At 62.6% G+C, this 17,342-nt stretch overlaps 3 protein-coding genes across 6 annotated transcripts; 2 read left to right on the top strand and 1 right to left on the bottom strand.

Moving 5' to 3' along the window:
- Positions 1–486: 486 nt before the first annotated feature.
- Positions 487–7,124, bottom strand: RETSAT (retinol saturase). The gene is made up of 11 exons (XM_062634308.1): positions 6,892–7,124; positions 5,639–5,821; positions 4,263–4,504; positions 3,415–3,616; positions 3,053–3,250; positions 2,847–2,966; positions 2,158–2,296; positions 1,875–1,984; positions 1,462–1,628; positions 1,029–1,188; positions 487–659 (listed from the first exon to the last, which is right to left on the bottom strand). Exons 1-11 carry the CDS (start codon positions 7,064–7,066, stop codon positions 514–516), a joined length of 1,842 nt encoding a protein of 613 aa, XP_062490292.1. The 5' UTR covers positions 7,067–7,124; the 3' UTR covers positions 487–513.
- Positions 7,125–7,325: 201 nt separating this feature from the next.
- ELMOD3 (ELMO domain containing 3) lies at positions 7,326–12,773 on the top strand. 3 transcript variants are annotated; one of them, XM_062634317.1, is made up of 10 exons: positions 7,326–7,449; positions 7,908–7,977; positions 8,335–8,397; positions 8,973–9,064; positions 9,221–9,344; positions 9,909–10,031; positions 11,067–11,197; positions 11,495–11,571; positions 11,676–11,803; positions 12,115–12,773. In XM_062634317.1, exons 1-10 carry the CDS (start codon positions 7,375–7,377, stop codon positions 12,288–12,290), a joined length of 1,059 nt encoding a protein of 352 aa, XP_062490301.1. In that variant the 5' UTR covers positions 7,326–7,374; the 3' UTR covers positions 12,291–12,773. The 3 variants fall into 3 exon arrangements, with proteins under 3 accessions (XP_062490301.1, XP_062490299.1, XP_062490300.1); XM_062634315.1 differs by lacking the exon at positions 11,495–11,571 and having other exon boundaries at positions 11,067–11,201; positions 11,680–11,803; XM_062634316.1 differs by lacking the exon at positions 11,495–11,571 and having other exon boundaries at positions 9,227–9,344; positions 11,067–11,201; positions 11,680–11,803.
- A 610-nt stretch (positions 12,774–13,383) lies between these two features.
- ADRA2B (adrenoceptor alpha 2B) lies at positions 13,384–15,118 on the top strand. 2 transcript variants are annotated; one of them, XM_062634313.1, is made up of 2 exons: positions 13,384–13,437; positions 13,751–15,118. In XM_062634313.1, exon 2 carries the CDS (start codon positions 13,879–13,881, stop codon positions 15,028–15,030), a length of 1,152 nt encoding a protein of 383 aa, XP_062490297.1. In that variant the 5' UTR covers positions 13,384–13,437; positions 13,751–13,878; the 3' UTR covers positions 15,031–15,118. The 2 variants fall into 2 exon arrangements, with proteins under 2 accessions (XP_062490297.1, XP_062490298.1); XM_062634314.1 differs by lacking the exon at positions 13,384–13,437 and adding an exon at positions 13,617–13,670.
- Positions 15,119–17,342: the final 2,224 nt, after the last annotated feature.

The raw sequence follows: 17,342 nt of genomic DNA on the forward strand, positions 1-17,342 counted from the left end.
TGGCATGTGAGGATTTGCTTAATCCACCACCCCGGTGAGGCAGGAGCTGGTTCCTGCCTGAAGGACCACGTCGGTGAGCTCCTCCCTGAGCCTTTGAGCCCAACTTAGCATCAGAAAGGGAGGAAACATCCCCACTGATGCTGCAGCTCTGGGGATGCAGGTGGAGGGTGATGCTCCCCCGATGGTCCAGCAGCTCTCGGACATTGGTGGGGATCAAGCAGCCCCCAAACGCCGGTGGAAACAGTTGGGTCTGGTGGAGGCGGGGTTTGGGATTGCCTTGACTTGTACACGGAGACCCTTGTCCCTGCACCAGGATGAGGGGTTTGACCTTGGGAGCGTGGCAGGGATCAGCGCCGGAGGTGCACAAGGTCCAAAGCAAAGTGCCTGGAAACGGGACCAGCGCCCTCCTGGGCTGTTCCCCCGTGGGCCTGGCGCCAGGGAGGGAAGTGCTGCAGGTGAGAACGAAGCAGTGGGGGTGTTCCGGTGGGATGGGGGGGTCCCGGTCCCGGGGTCTCAGTCCCTCTTCCCGGTGCTCTCGGCCTCCGTGCGCCGCTTCAGCAGCTCCATGTCGATGTAGAGGTTGCGCCCCAGGACGGAGCTGGCGCAGATGAGGGCTCCCTGCAGGGCTCCCGCGAAGCCCCCCACGCACACATCCTGCCCTGGAATCGTGTGCGAAGCAGCCATGGTCCCGTGTCCTCCATCCCCAGCGCTGCTCCAGCATCGCCAGCCACAACCATCACGCCCTGCACCGCCCCGGGGGTCCCTGCTTGCCCCCTTCCTCCTTCCCAGCGGGGAAAGGGCCTCATCCTGCCCAGCCACTCCCAACATCAGGCATGGGGACAGCACCCAGGAGCTGGAAGAGGCCCAGCCCTTTCCTCCTCCCATTGGGTCCATGCAACTCGGACGTGCCCGTGCATCAGCGCACGGCACAGGGGTGCCTCGTGCCCTTGGTTCATTGCAGGGTTGAAGGTTTCCCCCCCTCATACCCCGCTTCCCCAGCAGGGTCCTCATGGCGCTGGGCACGGTACCTGTCAGGTAGAGGTTGGGGACAGGCGTCTGGGCCCTCACGGCTGCGATGGCTTCAGCCTGCAGACGGGCCATGTCGTGGTTAACGCCATAGAACTCCCCCTTGGGGCTGGCGATGTAGTGCTGGTTGGTGAGGGGCGTCCCGCTGGACAGGTACTCGATCTGCAGGGGACAAAGGGACAACGTGGTCCTCAGGGAGGAAGGGGGTGCAGGTGTTGGGTGTCCCAGCCCCAGAGAGCTGCGTTTGTGGGGTGCGGGTTGGGATGGGTTTCCTTGCACCCCCTGCGGTGGTTCCCCTCGCACCAGGCATGGTCAGGGGTGGGTGATGGGTTGGTGTCACCTCACGTCCTGCTCCTACATTCACTGCATGGGGCTGGGTAAAGGAGACCCAGGAGAAGAGCTGGAGCACCTGAGAGCCCCAGGGTGCTTCCTCACCCTGTCCTCGATGCGAGGGTACAGCTTGAAGACGGTCTGCATGACGGTGTTCACAAAGGTCTGCTTCAGCTCCTCGTAGTCATCGCCCCGCTTGTGGACCTGCTTGTCCTTCCACTCCTCAAACCACTCGTACCTGGCGAAGGTCACGACGACCAACGTGGATTTACCTGCAGCAGGACAAGGTTGGGGCTGGTGTCCCCCTGCCCGCCCTCACGACACCATCGCGCTGCCACAAGCATCCTCTGTGGCCCCATATCCTTCAGCCAGGCCCCTTGAGGACCGCTTTCCATGAGCGACCTGCTCAGCAGCTCTGACCACGGCCACGGGAGGAGGAGCTCCCTGTGCGCAGCCGGAAACCCAACCAAGTCCCCAAGTGCTTTCCAGGGAGCGTGTGGTTGGGCTCCAGCCCTCACCTGGGTGCCTCGCTTCCCACGTGGGGTCCTTGGTCGACGGGCAGCTGACAAACAGCACGGGGATGCTCTTGGCAGCTTCCTCCCTGGGCGAGGACAGGTAGCGACTCATCCTGCACAGGGATGCAGAGGTTGGAGGAGGGTTTGGCCCGAACCTTGCCCACAGGACTTGTTTTGACCGAACCCCCGTGCAGTGAGGATCAAGCAGGAGCCTTTGCTGCATCACCACCCTGGAATTCATCTCTTTATGCTTAACAGAGCACATCCAAGGTGAAGCCAAACCTACATTTCATCCAGGTCATGTCCTTGATATATGTAGTAGTTGGTGGGCTCCAGCCCCAGCTCTTCGTTTGAGCCATTAAGACCTACAAAGATGGTGAAACCCCCTTCGCCGTGTGTCACCATGCGGAGCTGGGACTGGATCTCTGGATACGGAGGGAAGAAGGGGAAAATCAGTATTCCCTGGGATCCTCAGCAACGGAGAAGTGGTTACTCCTAGAAGCAGCCCCACTCCTACCTCTGTTGCTGCCTCTAGAACTGACTCATCTCTTGGATTCCTTGAACCCAATTCTGCAGCTGTTGAGTGCTTGGAGACCAACCATATGGATGCCCACAACGCTCCCACCCAACCGTGCCCCTTCCAAAGCAGCACGAAGACTTCGTGGCACCACTAAACCCAACCTTACGTGGACGTTCCACCGACTGCCCCACGGTTTGGGGTGCTCTGCTGTGGTTTTTAGGGAGATGGAGCAGCAAAGCCAAGGCTTTGCTAACCATGACGAGGTTGGGTGAGCTCATTTCGGTTGCACTAAAACCCCTGTGGTGAAATGCCCGGCCAAGGATGGTGTTTGGAACATGAGCAACAAGGTTTGAGGATGTCTAAGGACCAATCCGAAGGATTCTGCTGTGGCTCGGAGCAGGATTAACACCATCAGCCCAGTGAAACCCAACCCAAACCCGACGGTGCTGGGGTACCGGGCAATGCCCGCGCCTCCGCCGGCAGGAGCCATTCGTAGGTGTTGAAGATCCCGGCATCCGAAATGATGATGGGAGCAAAGATGTTCACCAGATCCTGACCCTTCTTAACGCTCACACCTGGAAGGGAAAGGTGGGAGAGGGAGGAATGGCTCAAAGCAACGCCACAGCAGGGAGCAGGCACGGGCGCCCCATCCCATGCTCACCACAGGCTTTGCCCTGGGAGTCCAGCAGGATCCTCTGCACTGGTGCCCTTCCAAACACATTGCCTCCAGCTTTCCGGATAACAGGAATGGTGTGGAAGGCGATTTCCCCAGCCCCTCCTTTGGGATACCATGCGCCGCAGAGGAAATGGTCCACCAGGATGCTGTGCATGGAGAAGCTGGCCTTGGAGGGCACCACGCCTGGAGAAAGGGGTGAGAAAGGTCGGGTGAGCTTGTGCCAAACCGCGGGGATCTGTGGCTCCTCCTGAAGGTGCGAGGACGAGGAAAGGCCTGGGCGCGCTGCAGGGAAGGGCGGATGCGGGATGTGGGAAACGGGGAGGAGCAGGGAGCGCCCTGGTACCTACCGTAGGTGGGGAAGATGTAGCTGAGGACGGCCCTGAGCTCCCGGTTGGGGGTCAGAGCGGCCACCACGTCCTTGAGGCTGCGCGACGCCAGGCGGAGGAAGGGGCAGAGCCGGGGGAGCAGCCCCGAGCGGCAGAGCAGCGCTGCCAGCGCCCGAGGCACCACCTTCAGCAGCACCAGGAGCGGGACCCCTCTGCTGGCGCTCTGCGGGACGGAGGAGCCGGCTCAGGACAGGCTCGGGGGCATCTCTGCCCCTTCCAGGGGCTGGGAGGGTGCTGAGGCACAGGGTGCCCAGGGGAGCTGTGGCTGCCCCATCCCTGGCAGTGCTCAAGGGCAGGTTGGACACAGGGGCTTGGAGCAAGCTGCTCCAGTGGAAGGGGTCCCTGCCCGTGGCAGGGGTTGGAGCTGGGGTGAGCTTTAAGGTCCTTTCCAGCCCAACCCAGGCTGGGATTCCACGATTCTATCCCGTTCACTGCTTGGCTGGCAAAGACAACAGCATCCCGAGTTGCTTCGGGCACAGGGAGCGTTTCCTCCCCCCCATAGAACTCCCTGTGGTGAGGGTTTCAAGGCACAATTGACACTACTGCAGCACTCGTTCGATAAGGACTGCAATCACCCCATGGGGAAGTCCTGGAGCATCACCCCATGGAGGTGCTGGAGCTCATGGGTGTCCCAGCGCAGCCCATGGGACCATGAGCATCCTCAGGGAGGGGAGGTCAAACTCCAGGGTTTTGAGGCAGGAAGGGGAGATAGGGCCGGGCAGGGGCAGGTTGTGCCACACCAGCACATGCACTTGCCCCGTAGCTGAGTGCTGGGGGGCGACCAGAGCCAAAACCAAAGCCCCCTTTACCTTCACCAACCGCTCGAACTCCTCAATGGCAGCCGCCTCCCCGGGAAACTGCTGCTTCAAGCCTTGGAAGTAGCCCTCCCGCCCCGAATAGAGCCGATAGGTCCTGGCTCTGCCGGGCTCCCCCAGGACCACGGCGTCGAACGCAGGCGGGAGCGGGACCCATTCCAGCTGCCCCTCCGTCAGCTGGTCCACCAGGAAGCGCAGGCTGGTGCCCTCCTGCATCCGCCCCACGTAGTGGATACCTGGAAGATGCGGTTTCCCTTTGTTTTACGGGGGGGTTCCCTTGTTTTCACGCCCCCAGGATGCACGAGGACCCTCCTCTTATTTTTCCATGTGGAGGGGAATGGGAAAAGTTGGGAAACACCCTCCCACCGCTTTAGGTCAATGGGGAAAGTGCTCGATGCCATGGTTTTCAGCAGCGGTTGGGAACGCTGTTCTGCGTGGCTGTTTTTCCTGCCTGTCTTGCTGTAAATCATTAATCCCGAACATTAATGATGCAGGGCTGGACTTTGTCTTGCCGGAAAGGCTTTGTCAAGGGAATATGCCCTCAGGTGATATCCCTGGGACACAGTTAACCACACAAGTTGCCCAGAGAAGCTGTGGCTGCCCCATCCCTGGCAGTGTTCAAGGCCAGGTTGGACACAGGGGCTTGGAGCAAGCTGCTCCAGTGGAAGGGGTCCCTGCCCGTTGCAGGGCTTGGAGCTGCGGGAGCTTTAAGGTCCCTTTAACCCAACCCAGTCTATGGGGAATTCTACAGATGTGGGCTGGGTCCATCGAGTATCACGAGGGGTTGGGGTTAGGGGTGTGAGCAGCCCTGCCTTGCCCTCTGGCAGGAGGCTTTTGGGGTGTGGAACCCACAGGATATCGTGTGCTCAGGCGGAAAAGCACTTGTATAACCCAGGCTGGGAGCCAGGGGGGTGCCATGAGGCTGTGGATGCGATCCCCACCACGGGGCCATGGATGCGATCCCCACCACGGGGCCATGGATGCGATCCCCACCACGGGGCCATGGATGCGATCCCCGCCATGGGGCTATGGATGTGATCCCCACCACGGGGCTATGGATGCGATCCCCACCACGGGGCTATGGATGCGATCCCCACCACGGGGCTATGGATGCGATCCCCACCACGGGGCTATGGATGCGATCCCTGCCATGGGGCTATGGATGTGATCCCCACCACAGGGCTATGGATGCGATCCCCGCCACGGGGCTATGGATGTGATCCCTGCCATGGGGCTATGGATGTGATCCCTGCCATGGGGCTATGGATGTGATCCCCACCACAGGGCTATGGATGCGATCCCTGCCACGGGGCTATGGATGTGATCCCCACCACAGGGCTATGGATGCGATCCCTGCTATGGGGCCATACCGGTGTCAAACTCGAAGCCCTTCTCGGTGAAGGTGTGGCAGCAGCCCCCCAGCTTCCCGTGCTGCTCCAGCACCAGCACCCTCCTGCCCGCCTTGGCCAGCAGCGCCGCGGCTCCCAGGCCCCCGATGCCGCTCCCCACCACGATGGCATCGAGCTGCTCCGGCACCTTGTCTGCAGAGAAAACTGGGGGGCACAGAACACACACACACACACACACAGAGCATCTTCAGTGGTGGCATGCAGACCCCCCCAGGGCATGTGCAGGGTACACAGGGGTGACCTCTGAATCTGTGCTGGGGGGTGATGGAACCGCTGTGGGCAATGCCCAGCTGTGCTGGGGGTGATGCTGGTCCAGAGGGTGATGCTGTGCTGGGAGGTGGGGGGGGAAGATGCCACCAAGGGGTGACACAGACCCAGTGGAGCTGCGATGAGGGGGATCCATAAGGGATTGGGGGTCCCACTGGGGGTCATACTAAGGGAGGGGAGACTCCCACCAGGGGATGCAGGGTCCAACTGGGGTGTTAGGGATGTCCCACTGGGCACTGAGGGGTCCCACTGGGGATCAGGGGGGTCCCACTGGGGTCTGGGGGGGGTCTCACTGGGGATTGGGGGTCCAACTGGGAGATGGTGAGGTCCCACCAGGGTATTGGGGGGTCCCACTGGGGATTTGGGGGTCCAACTGGGGATTGGGAGGTTCCACAGGGTGACTGGAGGTCCTATGTGGGGGTCCCACAAAGGAATGAGGGTCCCGCTGAGGTATTTGGGGGGGGCCCACTGAAGATCTGGGGGTCATGGGGTCCCACTGGGATATTGGGAGAGGGTCCCACTGGAGGATGAAGGGGTCCCACCGCGGTTTGGAGGGTCCCACTGGGAGATTGGGGGGGTTGTACTGAGGGATGGGGGCTCCCAGGGGGGGATGCAGGGTCCAACAGGGTTATTAGGGAAGTCCCACTGGGCACTGGGGGGTCCCACTGGGGACTGGGGGGGTCCAACCTGGGATTGGGTGTCCCACGGGGGGATGTTGAGGTCCCACCGGGGACTGGGAGGTCCCATGGGAGACTGCGGGTCCCACAGGGAGATTGGAGGTCGTATGGGGGAGGCCCACTGGGGAATGGAGGGTCCCAGCGGGGTACTGGAGGGGTCCCATTGGGGTGTTCTGGGGGTCCCACTGGAGGATGAAGGGGTCGCACCGGGTCATTGGAGGGATCCCACAGGGGAACCGGAGGTGCTGCTGGGGGGGGGGGGTCCCGTACCTGTCTTAACGACCGTCCTGCGGACCGCCTTGTCGGTGACGAGCGGGGCCGGCGGGCGCCGGGCATCGGCAGCGAAGGGGCTGGGGCCGCCGCCGGAGCGCAGCAGGAGCCAGGCGAGGGAGAGGAGGGGAAGGAGGATGAAGGAGGCGAGGCAGAGCAGCGCGTACAGCCCCATGGCGACGGCACCTTCTGCTGCGGAGCACCGGGACCCCGCTCCGCCCTCGGGAGGCACCGCACCGCTGAGCGCTGGCACCGAGCCCCGGGACCTGCCATCGCGCCTTCCGCGCGGTTTGACCCTCCAGGGCCGCCGTCCCCGCCCCGCGCGGTGCCTGCTGGGAGCTGTAGTCCTGCGGGTGTCACGGGGCAGACTACAGCTCCCGGCATGCACTGCGCGGCGGCGGCGGCGGAGCCGGGCCCGGGCTCCCCCAGCCCGGTGCCGCCGCTGAGGGGCCGGGCCGGGCCCGTTCCTTCTCCCCGCAGGGCATGAGCGGAGGTGCCGGGGGCTCGGAGCGGCCCGAGGAGCGGCAGCGATTCCCCCCGCCCGGCAAGTCCCTCCCCGTGCGTGTCCCCCCCGCCCCAGCCCGCTCGCAGGGGCCGGGTCCCGGTCCCGGTCCCGGCGGGGAGCGCTCCGGTGTGTGACCGGTGTGTGATCGGTGTGTGACCGGTGTCTGACCGGTGTCTGACCGGTGTCTGACCGGTGTGTGACCGGTGTGTGACCGGTGTGTGACCGGTGTGTGGCCGGTGTGTGATCGGTGTGTGATCGGTGTGTGATCGGTGTGTGACCGGTGTGTGATCGGTGTGTGACCGGTGTGTGATCGGTGTGTGACTGGTGTGTGATCGGTGTGTGACCGGTGGGTGACCGGTGTGTGACCGGTGTGTGATCGGTGTCCGACCGGTGTGTGACCGGTGTGTGACCGGTGTGTGACCGGTGTGTGACCGGTGTGTGATCGGTGGGTGACCGGTGTCTGACCGGTGTGTGACCGGTGTGTGATCGGTGTCCCCGTGTCCCCCCGCAGCTCTCGGCTCTGGGGCAGAACGGGCTCCTGCAGGCGCTGGTGCAGGGAGCGGAGCCGCCCGCGGGTGATGGTGAGTGTGAGCTCCGGTTCCAGGGCGTTATCCCGGCGGCTCCAGAGCCCGAGGAGCCCTGCGTGGATCGCGCTGGCTCTGCCCCGGCGTCGTGGAATGGTTTGAGGTGGAGGGAGCTTAAAGCTCCTCCGGTTCCAACCCCCTGCCGCAGGCAGCCTCCCACTAAAGCAGTCCCTGTGGCAAGCGCTTTAATGTCCCTTCATCCCAAACCGTTCCACGATTCCATAAAGCTTCCAGAGAGAAACCCCGCAGCACCTCAGCTGGGGAAGGGGAATCCTGCCCTGAGCAGCCCTGGGAGAAGGCAGCAAATCCCCCCCCCCCCATGGGTCTCTGATGCCTCCTCCCTTCTTTCATTAGGGATCAGTGAGGAGCTGCAGCGGGCGCGGGAGGAATGGGAGGCTGTGGAAGAGATCCAGTCAGGTACAGCCGGCGCTGGGATACGGGGCGGGTGGGGAAGGCTGGGAGAGGAGGGAGCTTGGGAAAGAGCCCAGCGGGAAGGGGAGGGAGATTCCCCAAGTCCTCACCCTCCTGCTGGGAGCAAGCTCTTGGCTGGGAAGCATGGAGTCAGCGGGCTTGGAAAAGAGCTTCGGGATCATCCGATCCAACCTCTATTCCGGCACTGCCACGGCCACCACTGACCCGTGGCACCGGGGGGGGGTGTGAACACTTGCAGGGACGGTGACTGCAGCCCTGCCCTGGGCAGCCTGTTCCAATGCCTGAGCACCCTCTGGGGCAGGAATTGTTCCTCAGCTCCATCTAAACCTGCCCTGGGGCAGCTTGAGGCCGTTTCCTCTTGTCCCATCCCTTGTTCCTTGGGAGCAGAGCCCAGCCCCTCCTGGCTCCATCCTCCTCTCAGGCAGTTGGAGGGAGCCATCAGGTCCCCCCTGAGCCTTCTCCAGACTGAGCCCCCCCCCAGGTCCCTCAGCCGTTCCCTTCACTCCGTGCTGGGATGGAGGAGCTGGGGGGGGGGTGACCCCGTTCTCTGCCCCCCGCAGGGCTCGGGGGGACGCCGGCGGTGCCCGTAGCCCCCATCTCCTTCCGGGAAGCGCTGCAGTTCTTCGAGACGGCCAAGCTGGGCGAGTGCAGGGTAGGGGCAGGGCCCCGCCGCGGGGGGAGCTTTAGTAAGTAGGAGAGGGGAGAGGCAGCTCCCTCCTTCCCTTTGCGCTTCCCGCAGCTCCCTCCTGCCTCTCCCTCCCTCATCCCCGTGCCCCGTCCCTCATCCGCCGCTGTTCTCTCCCTGCAGAGGAAGCTGCGTGCGCCCGGGCGCAGGCAGGGCCTGGCTGCTCTGCTCCGCTTCCTCTTCGGGCCCCCCCGGCTCCAGCCGCAGCTGCGGGGGGAGCAGGAGCTGGCGCTGGCCATGGCGCAGTGTGAGTGGCTCCGGGGGACGTGGTCCTGCTCTTCCCTCCTCCATCCCGCGGGATGAGCGCGGCCGGGACGTCCTCCTGGCACCAGCACCAGCACCCATTCGTGTCCAGGGCTCTGGCTTCCCCCCGCTGCTGGGGGGGGTGGTTCTTTCTCCACTCTGTGTTGGTGCCAAGGGGTGGGGTTGGGGTGCTGAGGGGCAGGTTTTGGGTGCTGCGACGTGGTTTATGGGTGCCAAGGGGCAGGTTTTGGGTGCTGGGACGTGGTTTATGGGTGCCAAGGGGCAGGTTTTGGGTGCTGGGAGGTGGTTTTGGGTGCCAAGGGGTGGGTTTTGTATTGCAAGGGATGGGGTTTGGGTGCTAGGAGTGGAGTTTGGGTGCCAAGGGGTGATCTTTTTGAATGCTGACAAGTTTTGGGTGCCAAGAGGTGGTTTTGGGTGCTGAGGGGCAGGTTTTTGGGTGCCAAGAGGTGGTTTTGGGTGCTGAGGGGTGGCTTTTGGGTGCTGATGGGCAGGGTTTGGGTGCTAAGTGGTGGGTTTTGGGTGCTGACGGGTGTTTTCTCTCCACCAGGTGCTTTGGATGACAATGAGAGCGTGCACATGAGGATCCTGCAGACCATCTACAAGAAACTCACCCGCTCCCACCTGGGCTGCCCGCGCTATGGAGCGCACTGGGAAGAACTTGGATTTCAAGGTAGGGCAGAGGGAGAGACCTGGGGAGCTCCCTGTGCTGGGAGGGATCACACTGGTCCCATTCCCTCCTCCGGAGGTGGGTTGCAAACACAGGGTAAAGGGTTTGGTCCTTGTTCTCCCTCCTTCCCAGGGTGATTTCATGGGATCCCAGCCTGGTTTGGGCTGGAAGGGACCTTAAAGCTCACCCAGCTCCAACCCCTGCCACAGGCAGGGACCCATTCCACTAGAGCAGCTTGCTCCAAGCCCCTGTGTCCAACCTGGCCTTGAGCACTGCCAGGGATGGGGCAGCCACAGCTTCTCTGGGCACCCTGTGCCAGCGCCTCAGCACCCTCACAGGGAAGAGCTTCTGCCTCAGAGCTCATCTCAGTCTCCCCTCTGGCAGGTTAAAGCCATTCCCCTTGGCCTGTCCCTACATCCCTTGTCCCAAGCCCCTCTCCAGGTTTCCTGCAGCCCCTTCAGGCACTGGAGCTGCTCTCAGGTCTCCCTTTCAGGAGCCTTCTCTTGTCCAGGCTGAACCCCCCAGGTCCCTCAGCTGTTCCTCGGCACATTCATGCTCCAGGCCCTTCACCAGCTCCATGGTGTCGTTAATGCTCTTCATTAGGGCTAATGAGCCGTGGCCCATTCCCTGGCGCAGGCCGGGTCCCTGTCACTGAGGTGGCCTCAGCTGGGTAAGAAAAACAATGTCATTAAGAGACCCAGGGTGATTAAAGGTGTCACACGTGGCCTCGCCGGCACCTTCTGGTTCACTCGATAGACAAAGCCTGAACCCAGCAGCTCCTGTGGCTCCACAACTGGTTTTAGGTGATGCTTCACAGCCTTGGGGTTGGTCGAGCTTAAAGGTGCTCATTCCTGGAGCAGGGTTGGGAATGGGCCCATGGGTGGGGGAGCAACAGGGAGGAGGTGACAGCACCGGCTTGGGAACCCCCTCAAAAACCTGTCCTAAGGATGCAGTTCCTGAAGGGATTTGAGTGGTGTAAAAGGCCATGGGAGCAGGGAGGTGACAGGGAATGACTCCAGGCTCATCCCACCCTTCCAGGCGCAGATCCCGGGACAGACCTGCGAGGCACAGGGATGCTGGCCTTGATGCAGCTGCTCTTCTTCGTCATGGACCCTCAGATGCTGCCTCTGGCTCTGAACATCTTCAAACTGTCCCAACACAAAACCCAGGCAGGTCCTCCCTTAACAATTCCTAACGCTCCGGGAGTGGGAATCACAAAGATCCAAGTGAAAAACGGGAGCGAGTGTCTCCGTAAACGTGGTCTTTTCATCTTGGACATAGTTGGGGTTAAGCCTGGATCTTGTCGTGCAGCATCCATCGAAGCTGTATTCTCAGGACCATTATCCTGCCGCGTGGATTTGTGGCCTGCAGGCCGCATCCCATGGCTTTGGGGCGGTGTGGAAGGGCTGGAGGTTGTGTGGGCACCTCAGCGAGCTGGGATTCCTGTAACACTCCTTCTCCTGCAGGAATTCCCCTTTGGCATCATGTCCGTGAACATCACCCGCATCGTCCTGCAGGCCCTGCGGGAGGAGCGGCTCTCCCGGTGCGTTCCAGCAGTTCCCATAGGCAGGCCAGGAAGGGATTTGGGATCTGGAGCTGCTTCCCGGCACTCCAGGCCCTGGCTCAGCCCCTCTGCACCTCTTGCAGGGAGTGCAACCGCCGGCAGCAGGTCATTGCTGTGCTCAACGACCTCTATGCAGCCGCCTTCCTGCGGCTCTACCGCGTCTGGAAGGGGCAGCACAAGACCATCGCCGACTCCTGCTTCCTCCTGAAGGGTTTGTGTCCCGGGTTTTCCTCCTTCTTTCCCAAGGGAAACAACCCAACGCTGAACCCGGCATGGTCTTAGTGTCCCGCTGGGTCTGGCCTGAGGGTTGTAACCCCCAGAAACCCCCAACCGCTCCTTGTTTCATCTTCACCCCGGGATTCCCTTATGGGGGGATCTTGGGATGGTGCCGAGCTCGGCTGGGGTTTGGTGAGGAAAATGGGGCAGCCTTTCCCAAGGGGATCTGTAGGGACAGCAGCTTTAGAGCATCCCTGACCCCGTCCCCACTCTCCATCCTCACACCTTGCCCTCTGCCCTCCTCAGAGCTGGAGTCATCCACCAAAAGGAAGCCGAAGCAGCTCCTGAAATCCCTGGAAGCCTTTGTGAACCGCAGCCCCACAGCCGAGGGTCCTGACCCCCCATCCCCTCCTTCCCCTTCCAGCCGGGAGCTCAGCTTCACCGGCCTGTGTGACCTGGAGGGTGAGCCCCGGCTCGGCTGAAACACCGGGAGAGGATCCATAGGGAGAGCCCGGATCGGCTCCTAGTGCCGGTTATGGGGCTCACTGGTGGGCGCAGGGCAAGGAGAGGGGTCCGTGGCCGAGCCAGGAGCCTGGAATGCCACCGTGGGGAGAGATCTTGTGGCACAAACCCCCCAGAAACAACCCTTCCAGGCTGGAATCTGGATGTGAAGGAGGAAAACGTGGACGAGAGGATGCATTTATCAGCCGTGGGGCTGGGATAGTCCGTGCGTGTGTCCCACATTCACGCTCCCATCTGTACCCCCAGTTTAGCAATGCTGGAGCATGGAGATGGTGTTCCGAAGTACAGTCCCGGCTCCAGCAGCACCCAGGAGGGTGGGAGATGGCCCACTGGGTGTTACTGCTGGGTGCTGGGGACAGCTCGTCCTCTGCACGCTGGAGTCCCCGGGGTGTCACTGTGTGTGTTGGCACTGACAGAAGTGCTTAGAAGGAGGAAAAATAGAATCAACTCAGCTGCTTTGGATGGAAAAGAGCCTTTGGGACTTGGAGCTGCTTCTGGGCCTGTGGCTGGAGCGTGGGGAAGGGCAGCGTGGGGTTTGCCGGGGTCAGATGTGGGGCTCCAAGCACATCCTCGGGGCCTAAAAAGGGAGGAGAAAGCCCAAACTGGGAGGTAAAAGGTGATGGAGGAAGAGCTGCGGGAGGGTGCTGGAGGCATGGAGGGTGCTGGGGGGGACCCGGGTACGGGGGGATGTGGGGCCGGAGGGGCCTGGGGAGGGAGCGGAGCTCAGCGCGGCCCCACCGGGTCCCCTCTCCCGGTTCCGCCCCAGGGGCGGCGGCTGCTTCATCCCCCCCCCCGCGTCCGCTTAAAACCCCGCGGAGGAGGCGCTCGGCAGCGCAGAGCCCGGCGGCAGCGGCATCGATACCAGCACCGGTAACCGGCAACGGCACCGGTACCGGCAGGGACGGGCAGCGGCACCGACAGCGGCGGCAAGAGGTGGGGTGCGGGCAGGGCAGGGGGTTACAGGCAGGGTAAAGGGGGTGCAGGCAGGGTAAGGGGGCTGCGGGCAGGGTAAGGGGGGGTGCAAGCAGGGCAGCTGGGTGCAGGCAGGCTAAAGGTGCAGGCAGGGCAGCAGGGTGCAGGCAGGGTAAGGGGGGTGCAGGCAGGGCAGTGGGGTGCAGGCAGGGTAAGGTGAGTGCAGGCAGGACGGGGGTGCAGGGAGGGTAAAGGGGGTGCGGGGAGGGCAGGGGGTGTGCAGGCAGGGTAAGGGGGCTGCAGGCAGGGTAAGGTGAGTGCAGGCAGGACGGGGGTGCAGGCAGGGTAAAGGGGGTGCAGGCAGGGCAGGGGGTGTGCAGGCAGGGTAAGGGGGCTGCGGGCAGGGTAAGGGGGGTGCAGGCAGGGCAGTGGGGTGCAGGCAGGGTAAGGGGGCTGCGGGCAGGGTAAGGGGGGTGCAAGCAGGGCAGCGGGGTGCAGGCAGGGTAAGGGGGGTGCAGGCAGGGCAGGCAGCCCATCAGGCAGCATGGGAAGGGACACCAGTGTCCCCCAGCACCCGGTGTCCTGGCCCTCCTGCACCCCACAGCACCGCTGAGCACAGCAGCCGCATCCATCCAGATGGATACAGGCTCTGGGAGCACGGGGAGCCCCCCTGGGGGGTACTCGGTGCAAGCCACCGCCGCCATCGCCGCTGCCATCACCTTCCTGGTGCTCTTCACCATCGCGGGCAACGCGCTGGTGATCATGGCCGTGCTGAGCAGCCGCTCGCTGCAGGCACCCCAGAACCTCTTCTTGGTGTCGCTGGCGGCCGCCGACATCTTGGTGGCCACCCTCATCATCCCCTTCTCCTTGGCCAACGAGCTCTTGGGCTACTGGTACTTCGAGAGGACGTGGTGCGAGATCTACCTGGCTCTGGACGTGCTCTTCTGCACCTCGTCCATCGTGCACCTCTGCGCCATCAGCCTGGACCGCTACTGGGCCGTGAGCCGCGCCATCGAGTACAACGCCAAGCGCACGCCGCGGCGCATCAAGTGCGGCATCCTCATCGTGTGGACCATCGCCGCCGCCATCTCCCTCCCGCCGCTCGTCTACAAGGGCGAGAAGAAGGCGGCGGCGGGCGAGCGGCCGCAGTGCAAGCTCAACGAGGAGGCCTGGTACATCCTCTCCTCCAGCGTCGGCTCCTTCTTCGCCCCGTGCCTCATCATGATCCTCGTCTACCTGCGCATCTACCTGATCGCCAGGCGCCGCCACCGCGCCCGCTCCGGCGCCACCAAACCCCCGCCGGTGCCACCGAGCATCCCCGCACCGGCCTCCGGGGCCCCTCCACCGGTGGACAGGACCTCGCTGCTGAGCCCCGAGGAACCCCCAGCGTCCCCCAGCGCCGGGGCAGAGACGTCCCCACCGCCCGCGGGACCCCGCAGGGACACGGTGGCCACCGGGACGGGGCGTGTGGTGCTGGCGCGGCGCTCGCCAGCCCTGACCCCCTGGAGGAGGAAGGCTCAGGTGAACCGGGAGAAGCGTTTCACCTTCGTCCTGGCCGTGGTCATCGGCGTCTTCGTGCTCTGCTGGTTCCCCTTCTTCTTCCTCTACAGCCTGGGCGCGCTCTGCCCCCGGCGCTGCAAGGTCCCCGACGGCGTCTTCCAGTTCTTCTTCTGGATCGGGTACTGCAACAGCTCCCTCAACCCCGTCATCTACACCGTGTTCAACCAGGACTTCCGCAAGGCTTTCCGGCGGCTCCTGTGCCGCTGCCGGGCCCCGACGCCCTGGTGAGGGGCTCCCACACCCCCTCCTCCTCCTCCTGCCTGCGCTCACTGTTGGGTTGAGCTTTGAAGCCCCCCAAAGTGATGATGGGTGCCCCCCCCTCTCCCATGGCTGCTTGTTGCCAGGTTTCCATGGGGACCCAGCACATGGAATGGGGGGATCCATCCCAAGAGACACCCCCACCCCCCCCAAGGCCTTTTAACAATAAAAACTATTTTGGAATAAGAAAACCATTCCCTTGTTTTCAAGGGGGGGGCTGGGGGTGTGATTGTGTCGTGTGTGTCGTCGTCCCCCCCCCCATCCCTTGGGGACACTTGGGGACAGCAGCAGGAACATGATGTTGGGGGGGGGGGGGTGTTATTTATGGCAGCACCATAAATTATAGAAGGAATAAATAATAATGATAATAATTAATTAATTAAACACAAGTGATGAACCAGCTGCTGGCCCTGAGGGCGTTCAACCCCCCCTCGGGGGCCCGGTGGGGATTCGTGGGAGGCTCATATAGGGGTTTTGCTGCCCGCCTTGGTGCTGCATTTCAAGAGGGTTCATGGGTTGTGACCCACAATTGGGTTGGGGTAACCCACAGCAGTGTGGTGACCACCACCATATCGTGACCCACACCACCATATCGCGACCCACACCACCGTATCGCAACCCACACTGGTGTATTGTGATGCATGACAGTGACCGACACCACTGTATCATGACCCACATCACCATATCGTGACCCACATCACTGTATTGTGATCCACATCTCCGTATCGTGACCCACATCTCTGTATCGTGACCCACACCACTGTATCGTGACCCACACCACCGTATCGTGACCCACACCACCACATCATGACCCACATCACCACATCGTGACCCACACCACCACATCGTGACCCACACCACCGTATCGTGACCCACACCACCACATCGTGACCCACATCACCATATCGTGACCCACATCACTGTATCGTGACCCACACCACTGTATCGTGACCCACATCACCGTATCGTGACCCACACCACCGTATCGTGACCCACACCACCGTATCGTGACCCATACCACATTGTGACCCACACCACCATATCGTGACCCACACCACCATATCGTGACCCACATCACCACATTGTGACCCACACGACAACATCGTGACCCACACCACCGTATCGTGACCCACACCACCGTATCGTGACCCACACCACATTGTGACCCACACCACCGTATCGTGACCCACACCACATCATGACCCACATCACCACATCGTGACCCACACCACATCATGACCCACATCACCACATCGTGACCCACACCACAACATCGTGACCCATACCACTGTATCGTGACCCACACTACCGTATCGTGACCCACACCACCGTATCGTGACCCACGCCACCGTATCATGACCCACACCACCACATCGTGACCCACACCACCATAACGTGACCCACACCACCGTATCGTGACCCACACCACCGTATCGTGACCCACACCACATTGTGACCCACACCACCACATTGTGACCCACACCACCGTATTGTGACCCACAGCAGGGAATGGCAACCCACGCTTGCAGTGGCATTGTCGTGACCCGCAGCAGAAGATTGCGACCCCCACGGCTGTGTCGTGACTCGTGTTGGCGCATCCCCACTCACACGGAATGGATGCGCCGTGACTCACCCTGGCACGCGCTGACCCCATTGAGGTACCACCACCCCAGCGCCCCCTTCCCAGGGGACGCGGCCCCATCTCCCCGCCTCCATCCCGCCCGGCTCCGCCGGAGCTTTGGGAAGCCCATTCCCAGCCTGGCTGCTCTCCCGTCCCGGCGCGCTGGGACGATGCTCGGGGTGGGAGAGGTCGTGTGAACGGGGCCGGAGCCGTGGGGCCGCGCACGCCGCCAGCACCGCGTCCTCTGCCCCACGGCTGCGCCCCACAGCGTGCGGGGTGGGGTCCATAGGGTGGCCCCATAGAGGGGTTGGGGCACAGGCACCCCCAGAACCCCCCAAACCATCCCAGGGGTTGCCATGGTGATGCCTTCATTCCCAACCTCCCCCGGCTCGTAGCAACAGAACCGGGTTTGCAGCAGAAAAAAAAGCCTTGGAAATTCCAGGGGTTTGGCTTCAAAATCACTTAAAGTGGGTTAAATTGGGTTAAAATGGGGTGAAATGAGGGTTTCTGCCCCTTGGCTGCCAGGGGAGGAGGGATGAGCCCTGGCCAGGCCTCAGCCTGCTGCTGCCAGGGCTTTGCGTTCCCAACTGCCAATGAATGCCCGGCAATAAGGGGCTTTCTCCCTCTGCTTTCCCTGTTCTCTGGGATTTTCTCTTTTTTC

Source organism: Pezoporus occidentalis, unplaced genomic scaffold, assembly GCF_034315485.1.
Source record: "Pezoporus occidentalis ecotype Australia unplaced genomic scaffold, CSIRO_AGI_Poc_V1 ctg420, whole genome shotgun sequence".
Taxonomy (NCBI): domain Eukaryota; kingdom Metazoa; phylum Chordata; class Aves; order Psittaciformes; family Psittacidae; genus Pezoporus; species Pezoporus occidentalis.

Bases quoted from the DNA above. Each gene is read 5' to 3' on its own strand.
- RETSAT (XM_062634308.1), bottom strand. From the start codon at position 7,066: ATGGGGCTGTACGCGCTGCTCTGCCTCGCCTCCTTCATCCTCCTTCCC. The intron at 4,505-5,638 runs GTATGGCCCCAT...CGCATCTTCCAG, and splicing joins GGGCTTCGAGTTTGACACCG to GTATCCACTACGTGGGGCGG. The intron at 3,251-3,414 runs GTAGGTACCAGG...CCCTTTCTCCAG, and splicing joins CTACATCTTCCCCACCTACG to GCGTGGTGCCCTCCAAGGCC.
- ELMOD3 (XM_062634317.1), top strand. From the start codon at position 7,375: ATGAGCGGAGGTGCCGGGGGCTCGGAGCGGCCCGAGGAGCGGCAGCGA. The intron at 9,065-9,220 runs GTAGGGGCAGGG...CTCTCCCTGCAG, and splicing joins CCAAGCTGGGCGAGTGCAGG to AGGAAGCTGCGTGCGCCCGG. The intron at 10,032-11,066 runs GTAGGGCAGAGG...CCACCCTTCCAG, and splicing joins GGAAGAACTTGGATTTCAAG to GCGCAGATCCCGGGACAGAC.
- ADRA2B (XM_062634313.1), top strand. From the start codon at position 13,879: ATGGATACAGGCTCTGGGAGCACGGGGAGCCCCCCTGGGGGGTACTCG.